The 26,572-nt window shown below is 36.7% G+C and overlaps 1 protein-coding gene across 7 annotated transcripts in view; it reads right to left on the reverse strand.

The window, feature by feature from the left end:
- Positions 1 to 2,776: 2,776 nt before the first annotated feature.
- The window catches only part of N4BP2 (NEDD4 binding protein 2), a 90,914-nt gene continuing 67,118 nt past the window's right edge, over positions 2,777 to 26,572 (reverse strand). For 4 of the 7 annotated variants that reach the window (XM_029234860.1, XM_029234863.1, XM_029234862.1 and 1 more), the window contains 5 exons: positions 26,428 to 26,566; positions 14,707 to 14,895; positions 13,635 to 13,803; positions 6,687 to 6,810; positions 5,374 to 5,498 (listed from right to left, as the gene is read on the reverse strand). In XM_029234860.1, coding sequence (XP_029090693.1) covers positions 5,453 to 5,498; positions 6,687 to 6,810; positions 13,635 to 13,803; positions 14,707 to 14,895; positions 26,428 to 26,566 — 667 coding nt within the window. In that variant the 3' untranslated portion in view covers positions 5,374 to 5,452. Of the gene's footprint in view, positions 5,499 to 6,686; positions 6,811 to 13,634; positions 13,804 to 14,706; positions 14,896 to 26,427; positions 26,567 to 26,572 lie in introns of all 7 variants that reach the window. The other 3 variants (XM_029234865.1, XM_029234866.1, XM_029234864.1) reach the window with 2 other exon arrangements.

The following is a 26,572-nucleotide window of genomic DNA, read 5'->3' on the forward strand; positions in this document are numbered from 1 at the left end:
TGAGTTATTAAATTAAAAGTGATCCCACTAGCAGTTAAATTGTCAACTGAAAACCCATTCCATCAGCCATGTTGGTTACTATTTGAATATTTAAATTTAAATACATACAACTGTGATACCTTTTTTATTATTCCTAGCACATAGTAGTCATCAACAAAGATCTGTTGAATAAACATATAAGAACTAATTTTCACATTACTTGCATTCAGTAATCAAAAATGATGTGGCAGAGACTGCTCTTCATTCCCCTAATATACATTCTCTTTCCTCCAAGAGAATGCCCAAATTTTAGCTGAATATTTGGCAGTCTGAAATAAAGACAATTTCCCAGCCTCTCTTGCAGCTAGATGTGACCACATGACTGAGTTCTGGCCAATGAGATGTAAGTGGAAGTGTCCTGTGGCAGCTTCCATAATTCTTCTATAAAAGATCATGGCACTTGCCTGTTGCTCCCTTCTTTGTCTTCCCTCCAACAGAATGTAGATGTGATGATCAGAGCTGTAGCCACCCACACTGCTTTAGGAAAATGAGAGCCACACCTTGGATATGGTAGAGTGGTGAGCTAAAAGGATCCTAGATCCCCAAAAACTGTGGAAAAGAGCATGCCCATCAGTCCTGGACTCTCTATATCTCTGAATTTTAAATTAAGAGAAAAATGAACTTTTATCTTTGCCATTGGGAAAATCCATAATACCAGCTTCCCCTGGATAAAGGAGGAAGGCAGATTTATAAACGACAGACTTTCATAGACATATACTGTGGAGCCACATCTCTCTCAGTTGGGGATAATAGGATATTATCTCTTTTTCAGTAATTATTTTTACTGTTATGACAAATGCTGTTGCTCTATACTAGGAGTCAGAGAATCTAAGTTGAAGTCTTACCTCCATCACTAACTAGGCAAATCAGTCTAAGCTTTTGTAACACACCTATGTAATAAAATTCTCTTGAGTCTTAAAATATAATGTATATGAAAATTGTTCCACCATATAAATCACTATACACAAAATAGTTGATGAGACTGTAAGATACCTGTGGATAGAAGCTCTGTCTGTCTCACTTTGTATCCCTAGTAACAAATGCTCAATAAATATTTGTTGAATAAATATTTTTAAGTCCTTGCTAAATGAGTAAATTATTCTGCTTTGGAGGTGAATAAAGTTCAAAGGTCTTTAATATTAATTAAAGTATTACTTGAATCCTTTAGAGATGCAATTCTTAATTTTGACATCAGTCAAAAGATATAAGGTTATGAAAAGATAAACCTAGCTAACCCATTTACCTGGTTCAAAAGTAGACCCCTATTTGCTATAGCAAAATAATTTAAACTAGAATAAAAGGTGTGGTACAAAAATGAAAATTTTTTGACCCTTTTCCCTTGAAATTACAAAGTTACACATACACATATATTTTAATATTTAAACCACTAACCCTACCACATCAAATGAAGGATATCCTCACACTAGACAGTGGTTAAAGTATTTTATTAAATTAAGTACATAATTTGCAAATGGTTTCATAAGAAATTTTAAAAGCAAAGTTATAAAACATTTTCAATAAAAAAGTACAGAGTTAACAGCAAAATTACATTTTCTTTATAGTACAAATAAAAGTATTTTGTTTCTTATATACTATCTGAAAATTTTATAATATATTCTCCAACTGACAGCTGCAATATATTTTAATGAGAAGTCTCATGGTTAATTCAATCATTTGTTAATCAGGGTTCATCATTTGGACCATAAAATTCAATTGCTCAACTTTAAGGAAAATAATAAAATTCATCACCATGTAATGTGGAGTTATAAAAAGCTCTTCGGGATGTAGATGTATTCTAGCCTTATTTCTCTAATAAATTCTGCAAAGAGACATGAAGTAACACTGTAAACTTGAATTACAATTTAAAAATAAGCACCATTAACATACATTCTACACAAACTTACTTCACCTTTTAAATGACAATTTTTTTTGGCCACGCAAACATTTAAATCTGTTTTCTTTACCATGTAAATAAAAATAAGCAATATTTAACCACTACACAGAAAAATTATCAAACTTCACCTCAATTGCACAATGGAAAAGCACTTGGAAAAAAACAGCACACATTATTTCTGTCTTTTTTATACATTTTGTCATTTTCTTAAATTGAGAGCAGTTAAAACATTGTCAGAGCAATTTCCTGAGTTTCAAAGTTTCCAATTTCCAGCTCAGAAATAACCAATCTTACTTTTATACATGTCCTTTTTCTAAGCATACAAAACACTTGAATTTAAAAAGAAAAAAGACCAAAATAAAGGATTGGAAACAATCCAACAGAATTATTTAGCTTTTCTTTTCAAAATGTGTTATAATACACAAGACACTTTAAAGTCAGGATTTCTACTATACAATATGTCCTATATTTAAAGGCCTTAGAAATGCAAGTAGTATTGAAACACTAATAAATTGAAGAAACCTCAACTTGAAAACAATATAGAGATATACGAACAGCCAATAAATGTAAGACAACATGCTTCCATTTCTCCTATTGAAGGAAGGAAATGAATAGTTGGAAATACTGTTAAGAGTCCCCTCATTCCAACCCCACTTTCCCTGTGGTTTCCACATTAGTTCTCTTTTTCCCCTGGTAGATACTGGTAAGAGACTACTGAAAGAATATAACTGTTACTAAACTCTTGCAAATTATACAAGTGTTATACATTTTTTTTTTTTTTTTTTTGGGGTCACGGGCCTTTCCCTTTTTGTGCCCTCCCCTTTGGGGGCACAAGGGCCCGACGCGCGGGGTCAGCGGCCATGGCTCACGGGCCCAGCCGCTCTGCGGCATGTGGGATCTTCCCGGACCGGGGCACGAACCCGTGTCCCCTGAATCGGCAGGCGGACTCTCAACCACTGCGCCACCAGGGAAGCCCTATACTTTTAAAATGTTAATAACTTTGCAAAGAGCCATTCTAGTAAGTCATATATTAGCACAAATATACCAATACATACATCAAAACTTCGATAATCCCCACATTATCATTAGTTTTGACACACAGGATTTAGAAATGGGCAAAAGAGAAAAATTTGATAATCCTCAAACTCTGTTTACCTTTGGCATACAGGATTTAGAAACAGGCAAAACAAGAAAGGGGCAATTATAAAATTTTCTTTCATAATTATGTGTTGGTTAAACTATGCTACACAGTGGGGTAGGAGGCAGTTTGGTACTAAACAACTTCATAAAAACATTTATGATGCTCAAAATTTGCCTATATATTTATGGATGATTAAGAAGAAATACCCTAGATTTACCAAATAAAGCATAAAATTAGAGTTGATACAGTACAAAACATAGGTTCTTTCATTTGGTTTCTGCCCACAAAATACCCCACCTCTCGTTCTGTTTGACTGCTCCCACATCAATCATAATTATAATAAATAATACTGAAATAAGTCTAGCTGAAGTGCTCAAAAGTGATGTTTTTTAAAAACTGGGTAAGGAAATATAAAAACACAGAAAATGAGTATGCAGCTGCACACACTAGAATAATTCTAGGTTTTAGTATTGTTATTCACATTTCTTAAATCATATCAATTTATATGTAGAAAGATTTTATTTCATTAACAGTTGTAGTTTTGTAATAAGTTGCTGAAAGGAATTGCTTTATTTTTAATGTACACAATTCTTCTAGACATCACAAAAAACATAATGCCAAACTGTTGGCATTCTTTTCTTTTTTTTAACAAATTACCACAAACATAACAAATGTGAATAATACTTCAATACCAGTCACTATTTCTAAGTAATAAACATATATTTTTATTTTTGTGGAAATAAATTCAATGATATGGCTCTTCTTTTACAGGCATGCTTTCATGATATATAAAAACATTTTTTGAATTTTATTTTCATTAAAATGTCTGTTCTTTTGGGAAACCATTCTGAAATTCAGGATTCTTTCAGTAATAGCTCAATCGTATCATTCCTGATCCAATTATTTTTTTAAGCTCATCAAAAAACAATACAATTGTTTGCTAAAATTACGTATGTTGAAAATATCCTTCATATCCAAAGTCAAATTTATTTAAGCCAGTGTCTCACATTGGAAAATTATACTTCGCCACACTAAACTTGTGTGTAAAGGAAATTATAACTGACATACTAACAGGACTTTTTTAGCTCACCAAAAAACAGAAGTCAATGAAAGTTTCCTTTCAGAAAGTTGGTTCTTTTTAAAAATAAAGGTAAAAAACTTTTAAATTGTAAGAATTTCTTTTATGATTATATCAAAAAAATTTTCTATATCTATTTAAGTTAATAGGATTTTGACCTACTGTAGTTTAGAAATTACATGCCTCAAATATAAAATATAGCTCTTTAGTACTGTCTTCAATACCACTTACACAGACAGTTCTGTAAGACTAGAAGCAGTTTTTATAAGACAGCAGCACTTGGTAGATATCTAACCATTTCTCCTTCTCTGAAAACTTGCCTGCCTGTGGAAGGTATAAAACTGCAATATAATCTCAGACTCCAACTTTACTCCTAGAAAATGTACACACACAGAACAAAGGAACAAAAGGTAAGAGATCACGATCATATACAAAGCAGAGGAAAGTGCAACAGCATGTCTTCCTTCCTGCAGGATACAGCAAAATGATTTTTTTTGTATTGTTTTGAAATCAAAAAGCACTCAAGTGTTTTTGTTAGATCTCCTTTCTTTCATTACTACTGGTACTAGTACTTTTTTTTTTTTTAATTAATTTATTTACCTTTGGCTGCGTTGGGTCTTCATTTCTGTGCGAGGGCTCCCTCCAATTGCGGCAAGCGGGGGCCACTCTTCATTGCGGTGTGCGGGCCTCTCACCATCGCGGCCTCTCCTGTTGCGGAGCACAGGCTCCAGACGCGCAGGCTCAGTAGTTGTGGCCCACGGGCCCCGACGCTCCGCGGCATGTGGGACCCTCCCAGACCAGGGCTCAAACCTGTGTCCCCCACACTGGCAGGCAGATTCTCAACCACTGCGCCACCAGGGAAGCCCAGTACTTCTTTTTTAAATACAAGCTTTTGAAGGGCTTGTATTATGAACCAGGTCTCAAAGCACTTTAAATACCTCTCATAGAAGCCTTTAAGACTTTACTAAATGTCAAACAACAATTAATATAAAGGTTACATTTTCTGTCTGAGAAAGAATCAGAGCATTTCAATCTTTAAAACTGCAGCTGATAATTTTCTTAGATATCTTGTAATCAGTAAAAATTCTCTTTAATACTTTTAATAGACTACATATTTGGCATGTGATTCAGTAAAAAATTAAACTTCTCTTGAATTTTGAAAAACATAATGTTTTTCTGTTTTATAACTGGACATTACTTCTAATAAAACACACATTTACAGTACAGTTGACTAAATTACTGCAAATAAAACTAATTTTAACCTACAAACCTTCACACTTTTAAGTCAAGGACATTTATTTTACTTTAGCATGACTTTCAAGCACCCTGGTTTAATTTCAGAGAACCTGCAGAAATGAAAAAAAGAGTTATTTTAAAGATAAGAATTTCAAACTGATTAAGAAACATAATCTTGTAATCAATTCAAGTGCCTATGGTAAACATAATATTCACTATCAAAACACTCTCCTTTAAGTTAAATCCAGCACTAATATCTATGCTTATGTTCCTTTTAATCTATTGCCAAAATAAATACATGACTAAGGCTGGGGGTTATTCCTAATTAAGTGTGACAATTTAAGATTTTTTAAAATTCTCAAGCCTGAATTTGACCCTCATGAACAACAGCACGCTGCATGAAGGAGAAGACGATGTCTGCATTACATTATTTCTATGCATTGTAACAGTACAAAGAAATCTCTAATAGGTAAGTCTGATTCATCAGGCCATGAAATGCTTTCAACTCCCTCACTGTGAAATTTAAAGAAACACAAGTCTCTAAAACAGATCATCAATCCCAACATGATAATGTTGTGGTCTAACTACTCCTTTTGTAAAAGTAACTCTAAAATGTCATCTATTTTCATGCTCAGAATTAACACTACCATTTTCTATAATATAGCCAACATTTTATTACATGACATAAACAAAATATGCTACATTCATTGAAACTGAAGTAAGGGAAGGAGGGTACTTAGATTCCTCATAACCACTTAATGAAAAAGGACATTTCATGTTTGTCAGCTAAGATCAATAATGGCACTTAATTTATGAAGATGTGTAAATTCGTAACTGACTGGAGATTTCCACTAATGTGGAAATTACATCCAAATTATAACCACATTTTAGCAGAAGCTCCAACTCCTTCCAAAATCCACAGACATGTTATTTCTTTTCAAAGGAATTAATTAAACAGCAACCTTAAACTATGATATGTATAATCTAACTACCTTGAATGATACATTATCAAAAAAACACAAATATACTTAGTTTCTTTTAGATTTTTAATTTATGATAGAAATAGTTTTGTCAAATGATTACTTCAATAACAAACATTTTTCTTTCATTTCTGGTTTAGTGGACATCATAAATCTAGAAAGGAATGTTATATATCATAATCTAGTCATGAATTTATGGCTAGAATCAGATGGTTAAATTTAGTTAACTATTTTAACAAATTGTTCTGAGCAAACTATTAGTGTTTACCATCTGCATATGAGCAACTGCCATTATCGATAACAGAAATCTATACTCACCTGAAGCTATGGCTTGTGAGGTATTTAATGACAGCTGGTTTGATGCGAGCAACTCCTCCCTGGCTGTGGTTTCCTCTCCCCGTAATCACAGAAAGATAGGGCTTACCACCATTCTGCTTAAATTCTGTTACAACAGGAATTGGAACCATTAAAATTGATCTATCTTACATTCTCAACAGAAAACAAACCTTTACTCAAACACGTATGAAATAATTTTCATGAGGATTTAGAGATTTATCACTTCAAAAATCCCCAAATTAACGTTTTTAAATGTACTGTTTCACCTACACTTTAAGTATGGAAGCTTCCTAGCAACTCATCCACCTAAAGACTTAAGTGGGACTTCTCCGGTGGGGAGAGAGATTTCCATGTGTTATCAGAATTTCTCTCTGAAATAATAACAACAATAATATTAACGATACTTAACAATTATTACACATGGAGTCAGGCATTGCTTTAAGTGACTTATATTTATTAACTAAGAATCTTTACAACAACTCTATTACTCTGAAGCCACGCAGCTTTGGTCTGATTAGCAGCTCTGCCACTAAATGACTGTGTGATAGGACCATGGACAATTATTTAGCCTATCTGTGCCTATTTCCTTAACAATAAAATGGGGTATAAGGCAACTGCTTTATAGAATATCATCCTCAGGAAGAGCCATTAGCAAATCCACTAATTATAGCATGGACTGCAGTCTTACTGCTAAAGATAATCAATTAGTAACTTAAGAAACTCTTCCAAACTGATGATTTTAAAATATTGAATGAACCTGAGACTCTTAAAAGACCACAGCTTCTGCTTTGGAGGTGACCTTGTGAAAATCAAGTATATAAATCCTGAAAGTCAGTAATAGCTACAATAAAATAACAAAAAAAACTTGTTAATAATAGGAGTTGATTTAGTAATTCAATAGATACTTGTTCCTCAGTTATAAATTGCACAAGTTTTGGGCTTCCCTAGTGGCGCAGTGGTTGAGAGTCCGCCTGCCGATGCAGGGGACACGGGTTCGTGCCCCGGTCCGGGAAGATCCCACATGCCGCGGAGTGGCTGGGCCCGTGAGCCATGGCCGCTGAGCCTGCGCGTCCGGAGCCTGTGCTCCGCAACGGGAGAAGCCACAACAGTGAGAGGCCCGCGTACCGCAAAAAAAAAAAAACAAAAGCACAAGTTTTGACCTTTAGCATAAAATACATATACACATAAACATTCCATATTCTGCTCAGTAAGTTGCCCTAAGACTCCATCAGATCCACAGATTGTTTTTCGAGTCTCATATCTCCAGGGCAATATTTAGACTAGAATTTTAGTGGATATGTTGGTCCTGCATTTATAATTCCTTCTTTGCTTAAGATCCACCTCCATAACTTCAAGCAACATTTTGTTCAAAATTCAACTCTCTCTGGGTGATGGCTATACACGGGTATTCACTTTGTAAAAAGTTTTTATGCTATACAATAATTATTTGTGCATTGTTCTTTATGTATGTGATATTACAAATAAATGCTTACTTAAAAAAAAAATATCTCAACTAACCATAATTCAGCTCTCATCACTCCTTCACTACTGCTCCTCTCATCAGTTAAGTCAGTCATTTACAGCATTTCACCTTTCAATAGTTTACTTACTGCTCTGAAAATGTTCTCACATGCCTCAAAGTAGGGTGTCAGAGGATGTTTATTGAATGAATTAATATAATATGCTTAGGCTCCCAAATTTCAGGTTAATCCTGCTTACCACCTTTTTTAACTGATTTTTAAGCATATCTCAGATTTCTTATCATTTCAACTGTAAATATTTCAGTATGTATTCAAAAAGGACCCTTTAAAAAAAACATAACCACAATGTCACCATCATATGGTACAAAGTAAAAAATAGTTCCTTAATATGTTTCTAAAAATGGCTAAAAATGTCCCCTAGTAGTCTCAAAAAAATGTTTTTACTGTGACTTGTTTGAATCAGGGTTGAAACAAGTCTCCACACATTGTATTTGGTTGATATATTTCTTAATTTTTAATCTAAAGGTTCTCCTTCCCGTGTGTGTGTGTGTGTGTGTGTGTGTGTGTGTGTGTGTGCTTTCTTTTCTTATCTTTTTTTTTTACAATTTGTTGAAAAAATTAGATCATTTATCCTAGATATTTACAGTCTGGATTTTGCTGACTGTATCCCCATGGTGCCATCTAACATGTTCCTCTGTTCCCTATAAATCTGTATAAAGTAGTAGTCAGATCTAAAGGCTCTACCTGCTTCTGGTTATTTGGGGGCAAAAGAAGCTTCATGAGTAGTAGTGGTGTATATTTCAATAAGAAGACACAAAAGGTTCAGATATCTTTTTTGTTTTTTAATTCATCCCCAATTTTGACAATCATCTTTTATGACTAAAAGCAATGCGGGGCAGAGCCACAGATTTTTCACCTGGACACATTTCTATTCAACAATACTACCATCTGCTGGTGATGTCAGTAACTACAGGCTACCACAGGTAGCACGCACAAGATGGGCTTTGGCTTCCAAAAAGGGTTTGTATCTTGAGTCTGATCCAGTATCACCTTACACAAATTATTTAACACTTTTATTCTCATAATTTTTTCTATTGAGATAAAATTCACCTAACATAAAATTCATGATTTTAAAATGTACAATTCAGTAGTTTTTAGTACATTATTACAATGTTGTGTAACCATCAACACGATCTAATTCCAGAACATTCCATCATCTCAAAAAGAAATTCTGTTCCTGTTAGCAGTCAATCTCCATCCCCCCTTTCCAGTCCCAGCAAACATTAATGTACTTTCTGTTTCTATTGATCTGCCCATTCTAGACATTTCATGTACAATAAATGGAAATCATGTAATATGTGGCCCTTTGTATCTGGCTTCTTTCACACTGCATAATGTTTACAAGGTTCATCCATGTTGTAGCACGTATCAGCATTTCATTCCTTTTTATGGCTGAATTATATTCCATTGTATGGATATACCACATTTTTTCCATTCACCAGTTGATAGATTTGGGTTGTTTCCACCTTTTGGCTATTATGAACATTCATGTACCAGCTTTTGTGTGGATGAATTGTGTTTTCAATTATCTTGTGTACAAACCTAGGAGCAGAACTGCTGGGTTAGATGGTAGCTCTGTGTTTAACCTTTCAAGGAATGTCAACCTTTTCCACAGTGGTTGTACCACTTAACATTCCCACCAGCAATATATGAGGGTTCCAATTCTCTATATCCTTACTGACACTTATTATTTTCCACTTTATTAAACTGTTTATATCATCAGTTTCCCTACTATAAAATGAGAGGAATACCTACCCTTTATTCAGTCATTTATTCAAAAGTTTTTTAAAGTGGTGAATGAAAGGCTCAGTATACAATAATGATTCAATAATCATCATTGACTCAATTCTTGGCCAAAAAGATGGACATTTAATAATCAATTATACAACAAGCTTTTTATAAGTACTGTGATACAGAGTACTATGAGAAGCTTTTAATAGGGAGCCTAACTTAATCTGGAGGTTAACAAATGATAATGTAACATAAAGAAAAGGAGAAGAAGCAAAACACGAGATGAGAATGTAGAGACAGGCCAAGGAACAATTATGTAGGGATCTGGGAATTTATGCTAAATGAAACATAGCAACCTGTACTTTTTATCACAATGCTAACCATTTATGTAACTATTTATTCACTGTCATCTATCCTACTAGACAGCAAACTCCATAAAGACAGGGATTGTGTGTCTTTTTCACTGCTTTATCCCTGATGTCTAGAATATAGAAGATAATCAAATTTTACTGAGTAAATGATTTACTCATCCTCTATAGACAAAATATTCCCTTATAATACTTCCATATAATACTTCTACTTTTCCTTTCTCCAGATTAAATAATGTATTTAAACCGCTCTTAAATTTTCTCTTTTCTAATCTTTATTGTTTTCTAGTTCTTTCTCCAAGATTTTCAAAATTCTATTTAAAAAACAACTGGGGGAGGGGGATCCTCTACTTTATCAAAGAATGTCTGCTAATAAACAGAGAAGGAACACAAAATTATAAAACACCATTATGAGAACTTCCCTGGTAGCGCAGTGGTTAAGAATCCTCCTGCCAATGCAGGGGACGTGGGTTTGATCCCTGGTCCTGGAAGATCCCACATGCCGCGGAGCAACTAAGCCCGTGCGCCACAAGCACTGAGCCTGCGCTCTAGAGCCCGTGAGCCACAACTACTGAAGCCCGCATGCCTACAGCCAGTGCTCTGCAACAAGAGAAGCCACCGCAACTAGAGAAAGCCCACGTGCAACAACAAAGACCCAACACAGACAAAAATAAATTTTAAAAAATAAAATTTTTTTAAAACACCATTATGCAACCACCAATATAATAATTGATTCAGACAAGGATCATCTGTGGATGCTAAAATCATTAGGCAAAATGAGAACAGTTATTCACACAGTCACAAAGTATCAATCACCAAAATTTACTAATTGATTACAAAGGGAGAAAAGGTACATTTACAAAGTGAAATCTGATATGATAGAGTCCCACATTAAGCTAAGAAATCAAACTTAACACCACCAATACTGGGGCAAACTGACCATATATGTCTCTTGATTAGTTCCCCAAGGATGACCTAACATCTCCTATGCAGTGTTTTCACCAAGAAAATTTTAAACTGAATCTAATCATGAAGAAACAATTAGACAAAGTAAAATTGTAGGGCAATCTACCAAACAACTGGCGTGGAGTCTTTAAAAGTGTCAATAACATGGAAAACAAAAAACAGACTGAGGAACTCTTCTATATTATAGGAGGCTACAGATTTGGGACAATCAACTGGAACATATGATGCATGACTAGATCCTGGATTGGGGGTGGAACATGGCACAGCTACATAGGACATTTCCATATAACTGGAAAAATCTGAATATGGCCTGTATATTAGACAACATCATTATAACAATGTTAAATGTCTTAAAAGTGATAATGTATTGTGATTATGTAGGAGAATGAATTTGTCCTCAAGAGATAAACATGCTGAGGTATGCAAAAGTAAAGCACCACAATGTTTAATGAGACTTATTATCAAATGGTTCAGCAGAAAAAAATTCTAGAGAGATAATAAACAAATGTGGCCAAATGCTGACGACTGATCAATCTAGGTAAAGGATATATGTACAATTCATATATTGTACAAAATTTGTACAATATGTATATTGTACAAGTCTTTCAACTTCTCTGCAGGTTTTTAATTTTTCAATATAAAAAGCTAGGAAAAAGGATAATGATAAGAGGACACATGTTGATATGCAAAATAAAGCTCACTGCAACATTATAATTAAACGTCCATCAATAGAGGGATGGATACATTATGATAAGGTCACACAATACTACACAGCAGTTATAATTTAAAAAACACTCAATCCGTCGAGATGAGTAGATCTTGAAAACTGTATTGGGTAAAAATAAAATAAGTGGCTTGGCTGACGATATAGTGTGACACCATGTATGTTCATTTTTTAAAACTCACAAAAAGGATACTATAGACCAATTACGGATGAATGTACAATACACGTAGTAAAGGTATTTTCAAAACTGTCCAGGATGATGCAGACCAAACTGAAGGATGTTGATTTCCATCAGAAGGGGAGAGAAGAAAGAGAAAAGGATTGGGGATAATGCAAAGGGAGGAACAACAACAACAACAAATATATATATGAAGCACATACAGTAAAATGTTATCACTTGTTACTTACATTCATGGGTACACAGGTGTTCGTTATTTTACTCGCAACTTTTTCAATGTGGTTTTCATAATAAAGTTTTTATATCAATTATATTTAATCAAGCATTTAATTACAACTGAATTGTACAAGCTATATGTGCTGAACTGATAAACCTATATAACATATAGTATAAAACTTTCTAAAATATATACAAATTAATTAATCAGAACAATACAGCTATCAATGACATAGCAGTATTATTGAACCACAGGGTAATAACTGAGGCATGGATTCCATGTCTCCACAATAAAATGTAAGACAAAGAGAAAGCCAAGTTGAGAATTCAAAAATATCCTAGTAGTGCTAAGAGGAGATGACTCCCTAGTATTAGAGTCTGGGGTACTACAACAGATTGAATTTTCCCAAGTGCTACCATCTGGTGATGAAAAGGAAACAAGATGATAAACCAACAAGATACTTTAACGTATATAAAGTACATGATATTGATTGTAAGAGGCAGGCAGTAGCATTCCTACTGACCCGCAAAGACAAAATACAAGCAGAAAGGGAGAAGGGCATACTACCAAAATGTAAACGCTCATAAATCCTGCCTTTATGATAATTCTACAAAAATCCTATCACCTAATTTACTTCTGCACTTTTTATTTTTTTTTATTTTTTTTTTTGCGGTACGCAGGCCTCTCACTGCTGTGGCCTCTCCCGTTGCAGAGCACAGGCTCCGGACGCGCAGGCTCAGCGGCCATGGCTCACGGGCCCAGCCACTACGCGGCATTTGGGATCTTCCCGGACCGGGGCACAAACCCGTGTCCCCTGCATCGGCAGGTGGACTCCCAACCACTGCGCCACCAGGGAAGCCCTACTTCTGCATTTTATTAAACATCTGTTGAGCAACTGACATCTAATAAGTATCTATTAGCTTTAATAAGTGTCTACTGAACAAAGATGTATTATATTCCTGAATGGTCCAGAGGATTCTCAGATTACATCATGCCCTCCCTTTGACAATTATAACAAAGGAATACAAACATAACTGAAACAGGAAAATAAAAATGTTAATGGACATGGCAGTTAGAATTCTTTCCCAAGGTTTTCTTGAAGAATGAATCTAATACAAACATCTATAAATGTGGCACAGATATCCTCAGCCTGCACATTCAGACTTCCTTGAATTTGTGAAAATCTGTCATGACTATAGTCCTACCTTCAGTTTTCTGCTGTAAAACTGTCATCAAATGTTCTATAGCCTCATCCACATGCAGCCCATGGAGGTCTAAAACATTCTGTGGCAGCAGGGAGGCGTTGACTTTCTCAAAGATCTCCACAGCAGCAAGGTGATTGGCTTCTTTCATCTTCTGCTCATGGAGACTACCCTTTAATTATAAACATATCATCAGTAATCACTTTTGATATCTGCTACTTAGTAAGCAATGAGGAAACAAATAGTGCCCCAAATAAAAGGAAGAACAAAAAAGGCAACAACAAATGTAAAATTTTAAATAATGCAATGGGCTAATATGCAAGAATGCACCAAAATTTAGGTGAATTTCAGTGGACAAATAACATAGTTATTAAACTACTAAATCATCATTTCTAACACATTCTCTGATCCAAAAATCATAGGAAAGGGACACTTAAATAAACAACACACATCTCAAGAAGGAATCCACTGGTTTATCTTCTGATAATCCTGAGTCTCAACCCTTTAAAACCTTGCAGTTACCCCTGAAGTCATTCCTCAAGGTTTGCTATTATTGCTCACAAGGTTATACCGGTTTGATACCTTTTTCTGCTCCATCATAAAAAAGTAAGCGATATGGAACCACAGAAAACAAAAAGTAAATCAATCAGGTTTCTTGTAATACCATGCTGTATGAGACCAGGTAGAAATTTTACTTCCCTGAGAGATATTAATGTAACTTTCTTTTTCTGACTATGACAGTGATACACAACTTAAAATTCAAGCATGATAGAAAGCACAAGACCTCTGTAATCCCACCCTGGGATGGCCAATATTAACATTCTGCTTCCTTTCCTCCAGAAAATTCATGTCTGTTTAGAAGCAGTACTGAATGAGAGAATCCAACCTAAAAGAAAATATGGACTGTCGGAAGAATTCTCAGACCCATACATTTCTTACATATTAGGATACTTTATATCACTTATACAATGTACATTCCCCAGAATAACTTAATCAAGTCACAGTATGAGTATTATCTGCTTCAAGATTATTCAGACATTGTAAGTGACAAAGAAAAAATAATTTTCCTCTTTACTTGTTGGGCATAAAACGTGGCAACGTTTTTCTTCCCCATCCGATAAGCTTCTTTTGCCTTGCTATAGCATTCCATCCTCTTCTGCTGGTGCAGGAAAGCCTCTGCCCTGTAGTCATCATACTCTGGGTACTCAAAATCCTGGAAAGATGGTTCGCTTGGTATATCTTCAGTCTCTTTCAATTTCTTTGCCTGTACGGTGTTACACAATAAGTAAAATACGAAAGAAAGTAGAAAGCACAAACTTTACCTTCAAAAAAATGTACATGAAAACTGGGCTCTACTAATTTTTATCTTTCTTCTTAAAAAACAGACTCTCCCTGCTGTCTATCTAGTAAGTCATGCACTTAGCAACTATTGTTAACCTTTTCATGCCATAAGGGTACTCCTTCTTTAACCATTCTTATCTTAGAAGATGTTAAAAAGTTCTCTAAAATTATGAAAATAAAAAAAAATCAAGCCAAAAGAGAGAATATAAGATATTCAAGGAATGATGCTCATTTATCTAAATGCAATATTTTCCAAATTTTAGTTTGTAAACCCATTCAAAGGATCAGTCCAACCACTGAAGGAAGTAATGGCGTATTTCAATATTTTTTATAAACCAATTGAGAAAGTAATTGAATAATATTCTTGTTAAAACAGAAAGGCATGTGGAGTAACCATGCCTTATAGTAGGTAAAAAATCATAAGGAGGTTTATGGGCAGTTTTCAGCCAGCTAACTACCAACTAGCCGCTATGGTAGTGTTGACTTCTTGAGTTTTCTGAAATATCATCAAGTAGTTGTTACCCATATGAGACCCTGAATTAAAGAAACTAAACTAACTCTAATTTAAAACACAAGGTTAATGAAAATAATAATTATTATACAAATATGCCTCAATACTCTCCACCAAATAGAAAAGAATAAAATTAATGCATCACCATATTCCTAACTCATTACCACAGTCAAAAATCTGTAAATATACAGTCAGTTTATTTTTTGCAACAAACCCAAGGCTCTCTCTTACCTAAGAATATTCATAGGACCTACATCCTTATGTCACACTCAGTAGTCAAGCTTCACAAGCTTCTTTCATATTAACGTTTAAATATTCTGTGAGTATATGGCTTGCATCCCTGATAAAATCAAAGATTTTCCAGGGAGAGGATAATAAAAACACTTTCTATGACCTTTGAAAAGCCCATAGTGCCTAACAATATGGACATAAACATTTCATAGCTTTAAAATCTCTCTGTGTTGGTGTTCATACTAAAAAATGCAAATACATTTGGTTCTCTGGGAAGGGACCCTTCATTGCTTATTTTTAAAAAAGAAAAAACATGGAATTCCCTGGCAGTCCAGTGGTTAGGACTCGGCACTTTCACTGCCAGAGGCCGGGGTTCAATCCCTAGTGGGGAAACCAAGATCCCGCAAGCCGCATGGTGTGGCCCAAAACAGACAGTACATAATGAGAGACACTTTATCAAATAGCTACTCTCTTTTTAAATAAAACCAAAATTTATTTTGACATCCCTTTCATAGTGATGTGGTTTACTTCATTAACAAGGGCCAAATGAAATACGTGCTGCCTAAGAATTTATGTAATTAGTGTCACTTGAAAGTGTGATGGACTATTATACCAAAACCATTTCCAATGGTAACAAACTTGCAAATTTTATTAAAGGGTAAAGGGAAAAAGTAGTAGTATTAATAAAACACAGTTTTAAATAAATGTTAGTTTCTTGAACAAAGCAGACAAACCAAAATGTTACTGATATCATGATATTCCCCTTTAGTATCTCTGATCCCTTGGGATCCTGGGATATCAAAGACAGACTATTCTGTTCACAAATCTTAAAAGATTTTTATCAGTGTTGTGACACCTACCTACGTTTTTTTGAGAAAGGCTAAGAATAATCTCCAGTATAACTTACCCAAATTTACGTTCTGGCCAACATTTACACAGCTCACAAACCCCTTTCTGATTCCAACATTTTCTAACCATCTCCCACTCTGAGCAAGCACACTTTGTCCCCATCACTTCCTCTATTGCCATAATGACCAAGAGTGCCTTGCTCTATTATCAGGTGAAAAAGTAATCTTCATTCCCAGTTTGGCACTGAAGGTCTCATCATCATCTTGTACACTCCCTGAATCTTATAATACTGCACCTATCCATGATGAACACAGGCATCAGCAGTACACTTGGTTCCTGTTCCGTGTACACACTAACAGATCACATGAAAACCAAAATTACCTAAGTTCTACATATAAGCTAAGTGATGGTGAAATATTCAAAGAAAAAAGGCAACATACAAGTGGTGCTCCACTATCCCTGAGTGGTCTTATTAATGAGCAAGTATAGCAGGATGATTGAGGACTGTTTAAAAAAGAAAAAAAAGCCTAAAACGAATACAAGATTAATATACAAAATCATACAAAATCAATTGTATTTCTATGTATTTGCAATGTACAATCCAAAAATAAACTTAAGAAACCAATTTCATTTATAATAGCATCAAAAAAATAAAATGCTTAGAAATAAATTTTTTAAAAGGCATGTAAAACTTATACTCAAAACTACAACAGGGGCTTCCCTGGTGGCGCAGTGGTTGAGAGTCCGCCTGCCGATGCAGGGGACATGGGTTCGTGCCCCGGGCCGGGAAGATCCCACATGCCGCGGAGCGGCTGGGCCCGTGGGCCATGGCCGCTAAGCCTGCACGTCCGGAGCCTGTGAGGCCACAACGGTGAGAGGCCCGCGTGGCGCAAAAAAAAAACGAAAAAAAACCCTACAACACACTGTTGAATGAAATTAAGAGGACCTAAATAAATCGAAAGGTACTCTATATTCATGAATTGGAAGACAATATTGTTAAGATCGCAATACACCTCAAATTGATCCACAGGCTCAACAAAATCCCCATGAAAATTCCAACTGGCTTCTTTGCAGAAATTGACAAGCTGATCCTAAAATTCACATGGAAATGCATGAGGACCAGAATAGACAAAATAATCTTGAAAATAGTTGAAAACACACACTTCCTAATTTCAAAACTTACTACAAAGCTACAGTAATCAAGGCTGTGGTACTGGCATAATGAGAAACATACAGGTCAACGGAATGAAACTGAGAGTCTAGTTACAAATTTATAGTCAATTCATTTTCAACTAGGGTGCTAAGGAAATTCAATGGGGAAAAGCAGTCTTTGCAACAAGTGGTGCTGTGACAACTGGATATCCACATGCAAAAGAACGAACCTGGACCCCTATCTCATACCATATACAAAAATTAACCCAAAATAGATCAAAGCTCTAAATGTAAACACTAAAACTATAAAACTCTTAGAAGAAAACTCAGGTGTAAATCCTCATGACCTTGGATTAGGCAATAGTTTCTTAGATATGACACCAAAAGTACATCCAACAGGTTCCTGTTTCAAGATGGCGGAAGAGTAAGACACGGAGACCACCTTCCTCCCCACAGATACACCAGAAATACATCTACACATGGAACAACTCCTACAGAATACCTACTGAACGCTGGCAGAAGACCTCAGACCTCCCAAAAGGCAAGAAACCCCCCAAGTACCTGGGTAGGGCAAAAGAAAAAAGAATAAACAGAGACGGGACAGGAGAATAGGGACGGGACCTGCACCAGTGGGAGGGAGCTGTGAAGGAGGAAAGGTTTCCACACACTAGGAAGCCCCCTCGCGGGCGGAGACTGCGGGTGGCGGAGGGGGAAGCTTCGGGGCCGCAGAGGAGAGCACAGCAACAGGGGTGCGGAGGGCAAAGCGGGGAGATTTCCGCACAGAGGATCGGTGCCGAGCAGCACTCACCAGCCCGAGAGGCTTGTCCTCTCACCCGCCGGAATGGGCGGGGCTGGGAGCTGAGGCCCGGGCTTTGGTCAGAGCACCGGGAGAGGACTGCGGTTGGCAGCGTGAACACAGCCTGCAGGGGGTTAGTGCGCCACGGCTAACCGAGAGGGAGTCCGGGGGAAAAGTCTGGACCTGCCGAAGAGGCAAGAGACTTTTTCTTCCCTCTGTTTCCTGGTGTGCGAGGAGAGGGGATTAAGAGCACTGCTTAAAGGAGCTCCAGAGACGGACGTGAGCCGCGGCTAAAAGCACGGACCCCAGAGACGGGCAGGAGACGCTAAGGCTGCTGCTGCCGCCACCAAGAAGCCTGTGTGCGAGCACAGGTCACTATCCACACACCCCCTTCCGGGGAGCCTGTGCAGCTCGCTACTGCCAGGGCCCCAGGATCCAGCGACAACTCCCCCAGGAGAACGCACGGCACGCCTCAGGCTGGTGCAATGTCATGCTGGCCTCTGCTGCCGCAGGCCCGCCCCGCACGTACCCCTCCCCCCCCCGGCCTGAGTGAGCCAGAGCCCCCGAATCAGCTGCTCCTTTAACCCCATCCTGTCTGAGCGAAGAACAGACGCCCTCCAGCGACCTACATGCAGAGGTGGGCCAAATCCAAAGCTGAGCCCCTGGGAGCTGTGAGAACAAAGAAGAGAAAGGGAAATCTCTCCCAGCAGCCTCAGAAGCAGTGGATTAAATCTCCACAATCAACTTGATGTACCCTGCATCTGTGGAATACATGAATAGACAACGAATCATCCCAAATTGAGGAGATGGACTTTGAGAACAAGATTTATGATTTTTTCCCCTTTTCCTCTTTTTGTGAGTGTGTATGTGTATGCTTCTGTGTGAGATTTTGTCTGTATAGCTTTGCTTCCACCATTTGTCCTAGGGTTCTATACGTCTGTTTTTTTGTTGTTGTTGTTTTAATTTTTTTCTTTTTTCTCTTAATAATTATTTTTTTATTTTAATAACTTTACTATATTTTATCTTATTACTTTATTTTATTTTATCTTCTTTCTCTCTTTTTTCCTTCCTTCACTCACCCCTCCCTCCCTCCCTCCGTTCTTTCTTTCTTTCTTTCTTTCTTTCTTTCTTTCTTTCTTTCTTTCTTTCTTTCTTTCTTTCTTTCTTTCTTCTTCTACTAATTCTTTCTTTCTATTTTTTCTCCCTTTTATTCTGAGCCGTGTGGATGAAAGGCTCTTGGTGCTGCACCTCTGAGGTGGGAGAGCCAACTTCAGGACACTGGTCCACAAGAGACCTCCCAGCTACACATAATATCAAACGGCGAAAACCTCCCAGAGATCTCCATTTCAACACCAGCACCCAGCTTCACTCAACGACCAGCAAGCTACACTGCTGGACATCTTATGCCAAACAACTAGCAAGACAGGAACACAACCCCACCCATTAGCAGAGAGGCTGCCTAAAATCATAATAAGTCCACAGACACCCCAAAACACACCACCAGACGTGGACCTGCCCACCAGAAAGACAAGATCCAGCCTCATCCACCAGAACACAGGCACTAGTCCCCTCCACCAGGAAGCCTTCACAACCCACTGAACCAACCTTAGCCACTGGGGACAGACACCAAAAACAACGGGAACTATGAACCTGCAGCCTGCAAAAAGGAGGCCCCAAACACAGTAAGATAAGCAAAATGAGAAGACAAAAAAACACACAGCAGATGAAGGAGCAAGATAAAAACCCACCAGACCTAATAAATGAAGAGGAAATAGGCAGTCTACCTGAAAAAGAATTCAGAATAATGATAGTAAAGATGATCCAAAATCTTGGAAATAGACAAAATGCAAGAAACATTTAACAAGCACCTAGAAGAACTAAAGATGAAACAAACAACAATGAACAACACAATAAATGAAATTAAAAATACTCTAGATGGTATCAATAGCAGAATAACTGAGGCAGAATAACGGATAAGTGACCTGGAAGATAAAATGGTAGAAATAACTACTGCAGAGCAGAATAAAGAAAAAAGAATGAAAAGAACTGAGGACAATCTCAGAGACCTCTGGGACAACATTAAATGCACCAACATTTGAATTATAGGGGTTCCAGAAGGAGAAGAGAAAAAGAAAGGGACTGAGAAAATATTTCAAGAGATTATAGTTGGAAACGTCCCTAATATGGAAAAGGAAATAGTTAATCAAGTCCAGGAAGCACAGAGACTCTCATACAGGATAAATCCAAGGAGAAACACGCCAAGACACATAGTAATCAAACTGTCAAAAATTAAATACAAAGAAAACATATTAAAAGCAGCAAGGGAAAAACAACAAATAACACACAAGGGAATCTCCATAAGGTTAACAGCTGATCTTTCAGCAGAAACTCTGCAAGCCAGAGGGGACTGGCAGGACATATTTAAAGTGATGAAGGAGAAAAACCGGCAACCAAGATTACTCTACCCAGCAAGGATCTCATTCAGATTTGATGGAGAAATTAAAACCTTTACAGACAAGCAAAAGCTGAGAGAGTTCAGCACAACCAAACCAGCTTTACAACAACTGTTAAAGGAACTTCTCTAGGCAAGAAACACAAGAGAAGGAAAAGACCTAAAATAACAAACCCAAAACAATTTAGAAAATGGGAATAGGAACATACATATCGATAATTACCTTAAATGTAAATGGATTGAATGCCCCCACCAAAAGACACAGATTGGCTGAATGGATACAGAAACAAGACCCATATATTTGCTGTCTACAAGAGACCCACTTCAGACCTAGAGACACATACAGACTGAAAGTAAGGGGATGGAAAAAGATATTTCATGCAAATGGAAACCAAAAAAAAGCTGGAGTAGCTATTCTCATATCAGACAAAATAGACTTTAAAATAAAGACTATTAGGAGAGACAAAGAAGGACACTACATAATGATCAAGGGATCGATCCAAGAAGAAGATATAACAATTGTAAATATTTATGCACCCAACATAGGAGCACCTCAATACATAAGGCAAATACTAACAGCCATAAGAGGGGAAATCGACAGTAACACACTCATAGCAGGGGACTTTAACACCCCACTTTCACCAATGGACAGATCATCCCAAATGAAAATAAATAAGGAAACACAAGCTTTAAATGATACATTAAACAAGATGAACTTAATCGATAATTATAGGACATTCTATCCAAAAACAACAGAATACACATTTTTATCAAGTGCTCATGGAACATTCTCCAGGATAGATCATATCTTGGGTCACAAATCAAGCCTTGGTAAATTTAAGAAAACTGAAATTGTATCAAGTATCTTTTCTGACCACAATGCTGAGACTAGATATCAATTACAGGAAAAGATCTGTAAAAAATACAAACACATGGAGGCTAAACAATACACTACTTAATAACGAAGTGATCACTGAAGAAATCAAAGAGGAAATCAAAACATACCTAGAAACAAATGACAATGGAGACACGACAACCCAAAATCTATGGGATGCAGCAAAAGCAGTTCTAAGAGGGAAGTTTATAGCAATACAATCCTACCTTAAGAAACAGGAAACATCTCGAATAAAAAACCTAACCTTGCATGTAAAGCAATTAGAGAAAGAAGAACAAAAAAACCCCAAAGTCAGCAGAAGAAAAGAAATCATAAAAATCAGGTCAGAAATAAATGAAAAAGAAATGAAGGAAACGATAGCAAAGATCAATAAAACTAAAAGCTGGTTCTTTGAGAAGATAAACAAAATTGATAAACCATTAGCCAGACTCATCAAGAAAAAATGGGAGAAGACTCAAATCAATAGAATTAGAAATGAAAAAGGAGAAGTAACAACTGACACTGCAGAAATACAAAAGATCATGAGAGATTACTACAAGAAACTCTATGCCAATAAAATGGACAACCTGGAAGAAATGGACAAATTCTTAGAAAGGCACAACCTGCCAAGACTGAATTAGGAAGAAATAGAAAATATGAACAGGCCAATCACAAGTACTGAAATTGAAACTGTGATTAAAAATCTTCCAACAAACAAAAGCCCAGGACCAGATGGCTTCACAGACAAATTCTATCAAACATTTAGAGAACAGCTAACACCTTTCCTTCTCAAACTCTTACAAAATATAGCAGAGGGAGGAACACTCCCAAACTCATTCTACGAGGCCACCATCACCCTGATACCAAAACCATACAAGGATGTCACAAAGAAAGAAAACTACAGGCCAATATCACTGATGAACATAGATGCAAAAATCCTCAACAAAATACTAGCAAACAGAATTCAACAGCACATTAAACGGATCATACACCATGATCAAGTGGGGTTTATTCCAGGAATGCAAGGATTCTTCAATATACGCAAATCAATCAATGTGATAAACCATATTAACAAATTGAAGGAGAAAAACCATATGATCATCTCAATAGATGCAGAGAAAGCTTTTGACAAAATTCAACACCCATTTATGATAAAAACCCTGCAGAAAGTAGGCATAGAGGGAACTTTCCTCAACATAATAAAGGCCAAATATGACAAACCCACAGCCATCATCGTCCTCAATGGTGAAAAACTGAAAGCATTTCCACTAAGATAAGGAACAAGACACGGTTGCCCACTCTCACCACTCTTATTCAACATAGTTTTGGAAGTTTTAGCCACAGCAATCAGAGAAGAAAAGGAAATAAAAGGAATCCAAACTGGAAAAGAAGAAGTAAAGCTGTCACTGTTTGCAGATACATAGAGAATCCTAAAGATGCTACCAGAAAGCTACTAGAGCTAATCAATGAATTTGGTAAAGTAGCAGGATACAAAATTAATGCACAGAAATATCTGGCATTCCTATACACTAATGATGAAAAATCTGAAAGTGAAATCAAGAAAACACTCCCATTTACCATTGCAACAAAAAGAATAAAATATCTAGGAATAAACCTACCTAAGGAGACAAAAGACCTGTATGCAGAAAATTATAAGACACTGATGAAAGAAATTAAAGATGATACAAATAGATGGAGAGATATACCATGTTCTTGGACTGGAAGAATCAACATTGTGAAAATGACTCTACTACCCAAAGCAATCTACAGATTCAATGCAATCCCTATCAAACTACCACTGGCATTTTTCACAGAACTAGAACAAAAAATTTCACAATTTGTATGGAAACACAAAAGACCCCGAATAGCCAAAGCAATCTTGAGAATGAAAAATGGAGCTGGAGGAATCAGGCTCCCTGACTTCAGACTATACTAAAAAGCTACAGTAATCAACACAGTATGGTACTGGCACAAAAACAGAAAGATAGATCAATGGAACAGGACAGAAAGCCCAGAGATAAACCCACGCACATATGGTCACCTTATCTTTGATAAAGGAGTCAGGAATGTACAGTGGAGAAAGGACAGCCTCTTCAGTAAGTGGTGCTGGGAAAACTGGACAGTTACATGTAAAAGTATGAGATTAGACCACTCCCTAACACCATACACAAAAATAAGGTGAAAATGGATTAAATACTTAAATGTAAGGCCAGAAACTATCAAACTCTTAGAGGAAAACATAGGCAGAACACTCTATGACATAAATCACAGCAAGATCCTTTTTGACCCACCTCCTAGAGAAATGGAAATGAAAACAAAAATAAACAAATGGGACCTAATGAAACTTCAAAGCTTTTGCACAGCAAAGGAAACCATAAACAAGACCAAAAGACAATCCTCAGAATGGGAGAAAATATTTGCAAATGAAGCAACTGACAAAGGATTAATCTCCAAAATTTATAAGCAGCTCAATAACAAAAAAACCAACAACCCATTCCAAAAATGGGCAGAAGACCTAAGTAGACATTTCTCCAAAGAAGATATACAGACTGCCAACAAACACATGAAAGAATGCTCAACATCATTAATCATTAGAGAAATGCAAATCAAAACTACAATGAGATATCATCTCACACCAGTCAGGATGGCCATCATCAGAAAATCTAGAAACAATAAATGCTGGAGAGGGTGTGGAGAAAAGGGAACCCTCTTGCACTGTTGGTGGGAATGTAAATTGATACAGCCACTGTGGAGAACAGTATGGAGGTTCCTTAAAAAACTACAAATAGAACTACCATATGACCCAGCAATCCCACTACTGGGCATACACCATGATAAAACCATAATTCAAAAAGAGTCAGGTACCAAAATGTTCATTGCAGCTCTATTTACAATAGCCCGGAGATGGAAACAACCTAAGTGTCCATCATCGGATGAATGGATAAAGAAGATGTGGCACATATATACAATGGAATATTACTCAGCCATAAAAAGATACGAAATTGAGCTATTTGTAATGAGGTGGATAGACCTAGAGTCTGTCATACAGAGTGAAGTAAGTCAGAAAGAGAAAGACAAATACCGTATGCTAACACATATATATGGAATTTAAGAAAAAAAAATGTCATGAAGAACCTAGGGGTAAGACAGGAATAAAGACACAGACCTACTGGAGAATGGACTTGAGGATATGGGGAGGGGGAAGGGTAAGCTGTGACAAAGCGAGAAAAAAGAAAAAACAAAAAGAAAACAAAAGTACATCCAACAAAAGAAAAAATTGTGATCAATTTTTAAAACTTTTGTGCTTCAAAGGACATCATCAAAAAAGTGAAAAGACAACCCTTGGAACAGGAAAATTTCTGCAAGTCATATGTCTGATAAGGATCTTGTATGTAGACTATATAAAAATTCATACAACTAGAGAATTTTTTAATTGTAATGGGTAATGGATATTAATAGACATTTCCTCAAAGAAGTTATACAAATGGCCAATAAGCACATGATAAGATGCTCAACATCACCAGTAATCAGGGAAATGCAAATCAAAATCACAACGAGATACCACTTCTGTATTAGCCATGTCTTTTATTTCCTGTATTCTGATGCTTTGACATCTGGGGCCTTGGTGACCCCCGGAGACACAGCACCCACCACCTTGGGGTTAGCTAATTCCTAGAGATAGGAAACAACTCACTTGCTAGAACGTTTTATATATGCAAACCATCCAATCTAGAGCCCATACCCCCAACCACCTTCTTTATGGGGCTCTCACTCTCTGACTACCATCTATATACCCTGATCACCGAAGCCAGGTATCAGAAAACTAGGGACAGTTCCTATGCCCCAGAGCCTGCTGAAATTATTCAAACTAGTCCATCCTAAACATGCTTATTACTCTGCGTGGCCCAGTCCTTCCTGCAGACACCACAAAAAAGGTTCTTGCCCACACTTCCCCCCTACTTCCTTTGCCTCCTTGACCCTGGTGCTTCCTCATGTGGCTTTGGGCCATGCCTCCTGTTTCTAGGGATCCTTCACAACGTTTCCATGTCTGGGTGTCTTACCATACCTGATTAAAACAAATCCCAGGTACCCATAAGACAACTTCACACCCACTAGGATGGCTATAATCAGAAAGACAGATGATAACAAGTGTCAGAGAGGATGTGGAGAAATTGTAACCCTCATACACTGCTGATGGAAATGTAAAAGAACGCAGCCATTTGGGGAAAATGCTTGGTAGCTTCTCAAATGGCTAAACATTTCCACCCACATTATTTATGCCCTAAGACCCATCATATTACACCCACTGCTATTCAATTAAGCTTCATACTCTACTGTGTAGTCTATACATAAAAAGTTACAGAAATTCCAATGCTTGTTGTGCACAAAGGGTTTAAAGAAAAAACATATAATCAGCTATAAATTCACTATTTTGAGCAAACAGATATTCTAAACCAAATATGCTATTGGTGGTTAAATTTCCAGTCTATGAAAAATGGTGAGAAATAATCATTAAACTATCTAACAAACCAATTATATTTTCAAACACAATTATTTACCATTACTGTAAAAAATTAAGTAGCTCTATACCTTTTTCTCCTTAGACTTCTGTGCAGTATGAGAAGTGACATTCTCATTTTGGTGAACAAACTCTTGTGCTACCACTGTTTTTACAGGGTCTCCTTCAAGAACACAATTTAGAAATTGCACTGTGTGTTCTAACGAATAGCTGTAG

The sequence above is a fragment of the Monodon monoceros genome, unplaced genomic scaffold, assembly GCF_005190385.1.
Source record: "Monodon monoceros isolate NGI ecotype Baffin Bay Population unplaced genomic scaffold, NGI_Narwhal_1 Super_Scaffold_20, whole genome shotgun sequence".
NCBI classification, from domain to species: domain Eukaryota; kingdom Metazoa; phylum Chordata; class Mammalia; order Artiodactyla; family Monodontidae; genus Monodon; species Monodon monoceros.